Source organism: Ctenocephalides felis, unplaced genomic scaffold, assembly GCF_003426905.1.
Source record: "Ctenocephalides felis isolate EL2017-DRISC unplaced genomic scaffold, ASM342690v1 CF-g0.4_SCAFFOLD_02818, whole genome shotgun sequence".
In the NCBI taxonomy this organism is placed as follows: domain Eukaryota; kingdom Metazoa; phylum Arthropoda; class Insecta; order Siphonaptera; family Pulicidae; genus Ctenocephalides; species Ctenocephalides felis.
In genome coordinates this window covers 27,177-39,006 of record NW_020538972.1, presented here as the reverse complement: position 1 = coordinate 39,006, position 11,830 = coordinate 27,177, and the positions used below count along the sequence as shown (strand labels likewise).

General features: G+C 31.0%; 1 protein-coding gene across 1 annotated transcript; it reads left to right on the top strand.

The window, feature by feature from the left end:
* The first annotated feature begins 7,840 nt into the window (after positions 1–7,840).
* On the top strand, positions 7,841–8,927 carry LOC113381339 (chromosome-associated kinesin KIF4-like). The gene is made up of 3 exons (XM_026620287.1): positions 7,841–8,066; positions 8,218–8,342; positions 8,754–8,927. Exons 1-3 carry the CDS (start codon positions 7,841–7,843, stop codon positions 8,925–8,927), a joined length of 525 nt encoding a protein of 174 aa, XP_026476072.1.
* Positions 8,928–11,830: the final 2,903 nt, after the last annotated feature.

Here is an 11,830-nt window from a genome sequence, read left to right as displayed (position 1 = left end):
AATAATGAAATTAAATTAAATTAAAATTTGAAAAATTCAACATGAAATATGAGTATTTTGATTGAAATTGAAAAGCTAGTTTTTTTAGCTCTCTTGGCATGAGTTGCTCAATAGAAAAAATTGCATAATAAATAAGTAAAATGTTTTAAAACCCAAATATTAATATAACACATACGTTAAAAATAATTGGAAATTAAAAAATATTTGATTATAATCAACCCGCGAATTTCCTCGATTTTTTAATAAATAAATTTAAAATCTATGTATTTTATACGCTTTTAGATTATATTTAATTTTTTATGTACTAAATCCAGAATAATTAAAAATATTTTTTTAAAAAATATGTAAACATTTATATAATTTACATGACAAACTATTAAAACAGTTAAAATTTAAAGGGGGTGGGGGGCGCTAGAAAAAAAGTTGCATGCGGGCGCTAAGGACCCCAGGACCGGCCCTGTATATATATATATATATATATATATATATATATACCGCTGAAAAATTCGAGAAAAAAAAGACATATAATTTACATTTATACCCTGCATCCCCTAGATTCAAGAAACCTCTGATATTTAGTTCTGTTTCTATTATTATTTGTGTTAAACTTTTTATCGTAAATAAAAGCGATACGATAAAATGATAAAGACATCAATACAAGAAGTATATTCTTTCATTCAATAAATATTTATACAAACTAAACAAAGAATACAATAAGCGTCTATAAGAAAGTACTTGATATCAGAAAACTGATATCGCTGCTGATTGATATCAAGATTGAATGGAACCTTTGTTGAAACACGGCCAAAACTTTTATCACAAAACCACTAACAAGCACCATATATTAAAAATCAGTTGGAAAAATATTATATAAAAATCTCAGTCTCATTATAATTATGTAATTGTTTATTTTAAAAACACTTGACAGTTGACAGTTGATGTAAATAATTAGCTGTCAAATTTTCTACATTAAGTTACATATTTATACGTGTCAACACTTTTGTGCAACTTGCCTTTAGGCAAAATGACACTTACAACTAGTTTATTTATTTAAACACCAGTTATTATCTATATGTATACAATAACATTGTTATTTTACGTTTTCAGTTAAATAAAAATCATTTTTACAATTCGATTATTAAAATGACGGAAAATTGTAATATTTTTTGACGTTGAGTGTACACACAATATTTGCGTACGAGGCGCCAAATTTAAAACTACAAAGTTAAAAACTTAATTTACACTTCAAAACGTATAATAAAGACCAACAAACAATCTTTAAATCAATAAAATAAAAACAAAATACATTTACAATCATCAAATGTATAATATTAAGCGTATTAACTTTATTTCAGACTTAAATTGTTTATAAATTTAATGTCAATTTTTATTATGTCGGACATTGGAAATTTAAGGCAAAATGACACTTACACTTACTTTATTTAATTAATCAAGTACGCGAAAAGTTTTGCTATTGGTCTCGTGTATGGCGGTGTCGTTAATCGGTACCCACACAGCACATGGTTGACATAGGGTCAACCTATGGTCGTCACAATGGGCTGTAGGGTTAACCTATGGTCAACCCACTGGTACCATATATGAACATAGGTCAGCCCATGGCGACACATATGTCAGAGCCCTGGTTTGACCCATGGTCAACCCGGCGGGTTCAATACGGGTAAGCAATGGGGCTGGAATGGTATCGCGATGGGTCAAAATGGCGGTATATAGTGCAACAATTGTTGCATACTTTCTGTGCGTATTTGTATTAAATATAAATAATCCATATAGTTATAAATATGGAATGAGCTAAAACTGCAACTCCATAAGTAATATATTTATTAAAAATAATTTCATTTACATTACTAGAAAATAACTAAATTAAACTAACTTAACTAAATTTTTGGTGATTATTATCCCAAAACCTATTATCTTATTTTCTATATATAGTATTATTATTATTTATATAATTTAAACTAATTATTCGTGTTGGGTTCACCACCTTCTAAAGCACTGAAATTAACAAATTTTGAATTATTATAGTTTTACAGGTTTATTTTATCTAATAAAAAATGTTAGTTGACATTTTCGAAAGATGTGAAATATATTTCAACTTACGGTAAATTGCAAATAAATCTGTCATGGGCATGACAGTATATGTATATTTAGCAGTATATTTAGATATCTCTGCTATTCTCACATCTGTCAATAGCTGCTCCACATCTAGCAGTTCTGCCTCTGTCCGAACAGGAAATTTATTATAAACTGCCAGTGTATAATGAGGCAAATCATCCTTCATATCACACTGGCATCACTGCTTATTAAGCCTATTCATTAAAACTTGGTGCCGTAATGAATCGGCCTTTTTATTAATATTGAATGTAAAATCTGAACAATATACAACCTTATACTGAGGATTACCACAATATTCTATCAAAGGTCCTTCAAAATGCATAGACTTCTCACAAGCTCTAAGCATGGCTACAGGCCTTACATGTTTTCCCATAAAATGTTCTTTTACCTCAAAGTATCTTTTATAACTTTGCTGCAATGGTTTCTCTGACTTCCGTATGTATTTTTTCAAGACCTGCATGTAATTCTCAAATTTAAAGGCACTAAATGAATCAAGTGTACCAAAACTTCTGGTGTCATTAGCTAAGTGTAAAATGTTATGTATATTATGACTTACATAATGATCTCCATATAAAACCTTAAATCTTTCAACAAAATGATGAAGTAGCTGCTGAGCATAATCTAAAAGATCATTTAATAACGTGTTGCTACATAAAATTTTAATAGCAATATGTAAAGTCAGAATTTTTTTATAAAAGTCATTTGAAATATGACATGAGATTTCAAAACTACTGGACCACTATACAATAATAATTGTCTAAATTCTGTAGCTTTCCATGGTCTCACATATTTCAATGATCGAGGCTTCCTAGCAAAGTCCTTGGATATATAAATCTTTAAGCTGCATAAAAAATTGGAAAAGTCATTAGTTTTAGCACATGGCAAACGAATTGGAAGCTCACCTTCAGTCCACAAAAGCATCAATCTCTTAACTTCTCCTAAACAAATCAAATGCATATAGTCAAGTGGTACATTAGTAACTAAATCAATGTACGGTATTTCAAGCAATCTCGTATAGCCATTGTAGTAGTCTTCATCTTCTAAGCTTCGAAAGTGTTCATCAGTTCTTGCAGGTGATCACATTTTTGGAAAGCAAATTTTGCGATTAATATTTGAACCACGAACAAGACATTTCGAGCAACTGAAGCAGCCTGCGTGTCCCTTTGTCTGCAATATAAATGATTTGGCGGGAGTATCACAAACAAAATATTTAATGCATATCTTACATTGTTTCCCATTGTGATCAAAACCCTCACAATCACGTCACACTTAATATAATTATTTCATCGACAAAATCACTTGAAAATTCATTTGAATCTTTAGGTTTCTCAAGCCCACAGCAAAGTCCAATAATAAATATATATTTGGTGAGAATTACAGAACATAAGATAGGCCAAGCTTACATGTTCGAAGAATTCGAGAAAGGCAAACCATCAACATTAATTTCTAATTCGATGATAGAAGATATCAATTTCAACCTATCAATAGAATCTTTCAATCCAGTTAATAAACCAAAATGAATATATTCACGTGGACTTACAACTTTTGATACAGCAGTCGTTTTTGTTTTCAGAAGTGTTCTACTATCTGCTGGTAAATCACTGAAACAATCATGAAGTTTTCGCCCTTTAAGTAGTGCGGATACAGCATTATGAGGTATCTAATAATTCACCGCCCAGTCTGCTAAAAATTGTCTTGTATCAAAAACTTCTGTTATATCTTCATTGGTACTATCCTCGCTATATGAAAGAGAAATATAATCATTTGTTTCAACATCACCCTGTAACTCTACCTGGTAAGAAGACGGTCCTTCAAAGTCATCTACAATAGAAGCATTAGTCGCAGTTTCAATATTATCTATTGTAAAAGCACTAGTACTAGGCAAATCAATATTATCCTTTTCGCATTCAGAGTTCTGCAAAACACTTTCCGAACGTAATTTCTGCATTTCCCAAAAAAGTCTTCTATAAAAATGTCTATCTGACACAGTCGCAATGTGTTTGCGAATTTTTTTATCAGACATATTTATTTATAGAATTGTTTTTTTGACAAATTACAGAGTCAAACAGCAAACAAATTACGAATATATTATATTCTTATATTGTTTAGAACTTTAGTAGCATAAGTATACGTATACAGTACTCAGTTTATACATGTTTATGTATGACAGTCTTGAATCATCAAACAAAGGATTGCAAATGACGCCGACAACCTAGATAAAAAAGCCGAACAACATATAAGGGCCGCCATCTGTGCGCTAGTTGCGCAAACGCCGCGCACGCGTATGCGCATGCGCGGTATATTTGAATACATTTTTCATTTGCCCATAACAACACGGTGAGTAATGGGTAAGAGTAGGTCGACCATTGTTTGACCCGGCGCGTAACGTATGGGTCTAAACCCACTGCGTCATAAATTGGCCCATAATGGGCTTATAATAACCCGGTTGGCTGTAAATGGGACCAAACAGGTTGACCATTGTTTGACCCGTGCTGTATGGGTAAGTAGAAAAAGAATTTATTTCTAATATTGTTTAATGAATATATAATGGAGACTAACAAGTATTGTTTATTAATAATGAAATACAACTTTGTGTGTAACATCCAAATAATTTTGATATTTGCAATAAGTTTTTGTCTTTGTGCATGCGGCACATGCAACAGAACAGGGTTATGTATTTCACGTTTTTAAAAAACGCATTTATTTTTGTATGATTTACTTATATATTTGTTTAAATATTTAAATTGTGTAAGTAAAGAAATGTTTTGTACGTTTTTTTTGCATAATGTCCGTAAAATTTGACAAAAACCGTAAATTTTTGCCCAGCCGCCATTTTGTACAAGAACAAGGCTGTGTATTTTTTTTTGCAAGAAAATTATTTTATAAAACAAATATTTAACATTTAATTATTGTACAAGTTCCAAAAATTTATTAGTCAACATTGTTTTTGCAAATATAACTATGTATGGTATAATAATGTTTTAAATGCACAGATTTTTTTTTACATTTCACTCCTGCCTCGACAGCTTGGTATCAAGCAGCAGTAACAAATACTAAGACTAATTTATTTATTTAATGTAATAAAAAATTTTATACGAGAGTTTTATATACATACATAATATTATAATTTAAAAATTATGAAAATGTCCAGTCAAGTTTCAATCTTTATTCATGCCTTGGACAGTTTGATGTCAAGCAGATGTAAAAAAATACCTATTTCATATAAGAATTACAAGAATTTTATATACATGCGCTAATTCAAAAAATTATCATTTCCAGTCCGAAGTTCCAAATTCGACACACGTTTTAGACAGCCTGATATCAAGCAAATAAAACAAACAGGTAACAAAAATTAAAACTAACTGATTTATTTAATACAATAAGAATTAGAATAACTTCATACACATTAACTAATGCAAAAATTATAAAAATGTTTAGTCAGAAGTTTCAAATTCAATACATGCCTAGGACAGCTTGATATCAAGCAAAAGTAAAAAAAATACCTAAATTTATTTATTTATTTAATATAAGAATTACAAGAATTGTAATTCTAAATACATGCACTAATTAAAAAAAATTATCATTTCCAGTCAGAAGTTCCAAATTCGACAAACGTTTTAGACAGCCTGATATCAAGCAGCAATAACTAATACTAAAGTTAATTTATTTATTTAACATAATAAGAATTACAATTATACGAATGCACTGATTTAAAAAATTATAAGTTATTGAGCCAGAAGTTTCACATTCGATACACGTATTAGACAGCCTGATATCAAGCAGTGGTAACAAAAATTACAACTAATTTATTTAGTTAATCTAATAAAAATTACGAGAATTTTGCAGTGAATAATGCACTGATTCAAAATATATAAAAGTTATCGAGTCAGAAGTTTCAGATTCGATACATGCCTCGGACAGCTTGATGTCAAGCAGTAGTAACAATTACTAAAACCAATTTATTTGATGTAATAAGAATTTAACTGCATAGGGACAAAATATAAAGCGCGTGAGCCCCGCGTCGCTGTCTAACGCATAAGCATTGGTACGGAACCCATAGGAATGTTAATAAAATGTATACTTATTGTTAAAATCTCTATAAAATATCTGACAATTTGATGTGCATATGTCTAATGATCATTTTTGACCGCCAAATGGCTCATTTTTTTACTTTTTCCTCCATACCTCCGAAACCGCTAGACCTACCTTCATGAAAATTTTATCGATTCTTCATCTTGTCAATACAAGTGAAATGGTTTTTGAATTATTCAAATCGGACGCTCCGTTCTCTTAAAAACTGAGTTACCGTTTTCGGCACTTTTTGCCCCGTATCTTGGGAACGGCTAGACCTGCCTTCGCCAAAAACTAATCAGCACGTCTCCTTATCAATACGAATCGAATGTTTTTTGAATTATTCAAATCGGTTGATCCGTGTTCCCGAAATCGTCGACGAAAATTTGTATCCGCACATACATACACACACGTACACACACACACACACATACATCCATTTTTTCTAAGGTATGCCAAAATGTTCAGAAACCTCTGAAACATAAAATAAATAAAAATTTTGATTTTTAACTTCCCGAAGGAGAAGTTTATGTTTTCATCAAAAAATCCGAATGGCTAATTTTATGTTTTCTCGACGTTTCAAGCCATTCTGAATCGAATGAGACCAAATTTGGAAAAAGTATGTGTGTGTGTGTGTGTGTGTGTGTGTGTGTGAACAGATTTTTTGCCGTAAATCGACGTTTTCTTCAAAACGGCTGGACCGATTTCAAAAATTTAAAAGCCATTTGATGTATCTCGATGAGGACTATCGTCTCTGAGTTTTGTGCGACGATCGGCCGGGCCGTTTCTTTGTAAATTGCAGAAAAGTGAAAATTTTTTCGCCCACGTTTTAGCCCGCAATTCTGAATCGATTCTGAAAATTCAAAAACCATTGGATAGATATTGGTTGGGAATCGTGCTGATTAGTTTTTGGTAAAGATCGGCCAAGCCGTTTTCTTGTAATAACGTTTTAAAAAAAAAATCGACGATTTTTATGATTTTTTTTTTTGACGGTAGATACCATAGGTTTCTAGGTCATACTAAAATATTACGGCTCTACGACAACTCGTTTAGCTTTAAAAATTCGTCAAAGTTTGCAAAAATTGGTATAGTTTTTTTGACATTTGTCAAAATTAGACTTTGATCGACGTTTTCTCAAAAGCGCCTGAACCGATTTCAGAAATTTAAAAGCCATTTGATGTATTTCGGTGAGGACTATCGTTTGTCAGTTTTGTGCGACGATCTGCCAAGCCGTTTCTTTGCAATTTAAAAAAAAGTGTTAAACTTTTCGTCCATATTTAAGCTCATCCTACCGAACCGATTTTAAAAAATCAAAAACTGTTCGAAAGATATTAGTTGGGAATGGTACTGATTAATTTTAGGTGAAAATCTACTGAGCCTAATGAACTGTTGAAAAAAAAATTTAAGCCTATTTTCATGGAACTTTTTTTTGGTCTTAATCATGGTCTTATAGAACTTACTGTAATATTACGGCATTACGACAAGTAGTTTAATTTTAAAAATTCGTCAAACTTTACTAAAATTATTATCGTTTTTTAAAGTAGGATTGATGAAGTATATTATTTTCTTCATAAATAAAATAGAATATCTCATATAAGATCTACACCTGCTCAAACGATTTTTGAAAAAATTTCAGATGGCTGATTCTGCTGTTAGTGTACAGGTGGCTTTAAGGATAAGGCCTTTAGTCAAATCCGAAATTTCTAAAGGATATGTTAAATGCCTCGAAACAGTGCCAAATAAACCTCAAGTTTTAATAAAAAATCTTTCTTTTACTTACAACCATGTATTTCCACCAGAAGTTTCGCAAGCTGAATTTTATGACACTGCTGTTAAGGGTTTAGTTGATGGATTGTTTAAGGGTAATTTATTTCTACTAGAATTTAATTTTGACATAACATAACTTTGGTGTAGGTGAATTTATCTCTCATCTATAATCCCAAATTCTATTTTTATCTTCAGTATCTTTACTTTATTATTTATTATTTTGTTCAATCTAAAAATATATTTTAGGCTACAATGTGACAATATTAGCTTATGGTCAGACTGGCTCCGGAAAAACTCATTCAATGGGCATGGCTTATTCAGTTGGACCAGTCGAGGAGATTGGTGTTATACCAAGAGCAGTAAAAGACATTTTTCAAAAAATTTCAACTCTGACGGAGCAATATAATTTTCAATTACAAGTTAGATCAATATAAACTACTTTCCAAATATTAAAGCAATAAATTTAAAGTGTATTGTTAAGGAGCATATGAGGTTTAAATGAGAATTAAAATTTAAAAGCCATAACCTTTTTACACTGTAATTAGAGTTTATTTGAATACCCATAAATGGTCAGAAATTAAACATGTCAGATTTTCAAAATCTTTGCATTGTGTTTGTACTTCTATATGTTTGTTGAATATAATTGTTCTGCACTCCTTAGGAGTATATGGATTGCTATTTAATATAATTTGCTTTTAGAAATCATAATAGTTTATGAAATTGTAAACATAATAATAACAGTAAGTCATTTCTTCAGTAAAGTATTTTCTCATGTTCTACAGGTATCATTTATGGAATTATATCAAGAACAATTATTTGATCTTTTATCAAAATCAAATAGAGATCAAAGTATAGTTGATATCAGAGAAGATCAACAAAAAAGAATTGTAATTCCTGGATTAACCGAAATTGAAGTACGTAATGCAAATGATACATTAGATTGTTTAGAAGTTTAGTTAGAGGATATCGTCGCAGAGCTGTAGGTGCAACTGCAATGAACAGTCAATCCAGTAGAAGTCATGCAATATTCACTATCCATATACAACAGCGAAAAATCAGCGATAAGTAAGTAATAGTCAGTAAAAGAAAAAAGCTTTACGTATTATTTTTTTGTTATTTAAAACTGGATCTAGTAATGATGAATGAAAATAATGGTTTTTGAATTGAAAATTATTTTAGTTCACCATGGTTGTCGCTTCGAAACCATACATACAAAGCATTTGTGCGAAAATTATGCGTGTGTAATGTTAGCGTTTTTTTGGATCTTCTGTTGACGTTTTCACAAAAACGATTGAACTGATTTCATAACTTCAAATGCCATTGTATGTAATTTGGTAAGGACTAGCATTGATTATAGCCCAGTCAAATTAAGTTTTCAGTTAGGAACAATTCGCATAGAGCTGAAATTTGGTACAGATGTTAAATAGGCCATTACAAATGAAATGTCAAAAGTCCCCAACGATCCGACATCTGCGATTTTTTTTATTCAAGGTCAAAGGTGCAAAAATCTAGTTTTTCCCATTTTCCGCCGAAACCATAATTTTTTTTAAAAAATTATGTTAGATAAGTTTATTTATTTTAAAATTCTCTATGAAATTGTTATTATTAATTTTTTTGTTAGTATCACCGTTTCTGAGATATTGCATATATATCCAACTTAGGTTATAGGAAATTTTGAAAAGTAAATTTGAAATATAAATATATAATTTTTATAAATTTCTAAAAATTTTGACAGAAAAATGACCAAAAAAAAAACAAAACACTAAAATGACAAATGTCAAAATTAAAGGAAATTTGGATATATAATTTTTGAAAAAAAAAATTTGACATTTCAAAAAATAAAATTCAAAAATGTAGAAATTTATGTTGAAAGTTTATGTGAATAATAATACAACCGTTTATGCAGAAGGATAAAAACAGACTGACTGATTATATATTCTTTAACTAATCACATTAATTGCAAACATTATTAACAATCACTTGTTTTTACATAAAACAAAAGACAAACATATATACATAAACATAGTAGACACAGAGCGTTTAGTATTAAACTTCAACACCCCCACTATACTAAACAACTTGTGTACTCATACCTAATTATTATTAGCTTTAAAAACTTCAAATGTTTATGTACACTTAAGCTCTTCGTGAATATATCAGCAGGCATATCATATGTCTGCACATACTTTAGACCGATCACACCATCTGTAATCGCTTCCTGATGAAATGATGTCTCACATCAATGTGTTTTGACCTTTTGTTAAAAAAACTGGATTTTATGAGAGTTTTTGCGCTGACTCGTTATCATTGTAAAAACATACACTCTCATCTATATCCGTTAATTCCATTAACAAACCTTTTAAGTATATCGCTTCTTTAGAAGCACCTGTCATTTCCATGCACTCGGTCTCTGAAAATTGTTACACGCATATGTGACATGATCGTCAAACATTTTCTTCTTTCTTTTTCTTTTAGACTTTCGTGTTTCTATAACATTCTGTTCATGATCACTGCCAGCATTTTGATTCTTTTCTTCCGTTACAGGCTGCATTTTATTAACCCCCACTAAAACACTGTTCACTACTGGTTCTATTGGGTTCTTGCTAGGCACATCTTCAATATTTTCCAGAACTTTTACTGCTCTTGATCCTTTGTGTTTGAATGGCAATCTAGTTTGCTTTCCTTTACAACCAACTATACAATTATTTATGTCTGACGTTGCCTTCTCGGATATGGTGAGTCCTTTCGCTAAGCCTTTACTCGATTTACACAAATCTGTTTTATTTATATGTCCTAACCGTCTATGCCATATATTTCCTGACTTAGGATCTGTAACTAACAAACAATTAATGTTTTTTGTCATGAGTTTATATACTCCACCTGTAAGTTCCGCCACTGCAACCAAAGTGTTATTTTTATCATAAATTTTGCATTTATTATCATTGAATACAACCCTGTTACCCTTTCTGGTAAGAGCGCTAACAGATAATAAATTTGCTGACAATTGTGGCACATAATGAGCATCCTGTACTTCAACATCATAAATTTGACCATAAACTTCTGTTCTAAGAGAAACACTGCCACAAGACACTACCTTCAATTGCATATTGTTAGCTGTCCTTACTTCCTGCACATCAGGTTTCTTGTTGTATTCTCTTAAACTGTTATTGTCATTCACAAGATGAATACTGGCTCCAGAATCAACATACCAATCTGTTTTGTTGTAACTACCAGTTGAAAAAACTTTGTTAAACTCATTTTTATCAGGCTCATTATTCACAGTATTGAAACGACATTTATTTTTATAATGACCAAGTCGTTTGCATTTAAAACACCTAATTTCCTTTTTAGTATCAAAATTATTGAGGTTTGAATCTTGGCGCTGCTTGTACCTGCCATTTTGTTTTGCTACAAAGGCGCTCTCATCATTATTAACTGCAACATCGTTGCCTATATCCAGCAGCTTCGTTTTTATTGTGTCCGTTGTAATGGCTATACCGGAATGCTCAATCGCCATAATCATCGGCGAAAACTTTTCCGGCAATCCTGCCAAGAGCAAAGAGCCTATCCACTCATCATCAATATTAAATCCTGTTCCCCTCAATCTCTGCCCTGTTTCTATTATTTGATTGACATATGAGCTCATGGATTCACAATTAATTAATCTAGTAGAAATTAATGTCCTTAAGAGATTAATCCTTCGAGTGAAACCTGAATCACTATACATCGCCTTTAATTTTGACCATAGCTGGGCTGAGGTTTTTGTTTCTTTTACATGTACATATAAACTTGTATCTAATGTTAATATCAATTTTGCTCTCGCCTTTTTATCCTTGATCACATCAATTTCCCGTGCTGC

Bases quoted from the DNA above. Each gene is read 5' to 3' on its own strand.
- LOC113381339 (XM_026620287.1), top strand. From the start codon at position 7,841: ATGGCTGATTCTGCTGTTAGTGTACAGGTGGCTTTAAGGATAAGGCCT. The intron at 8,067-8,217 runs GTAATTTATTTC...AATATATTTTAG, and splicing joins AGTTGATGGATTGTTTAAGG to GCTACAATGTGACAATATTA. The intron at 8,343-8,753 runs TTTCAAAAAATT...CATGTTCTACAG, and splicing joins CAAGAGCAGTAAAAGACATT to GTATCATTTATGGAATTATA.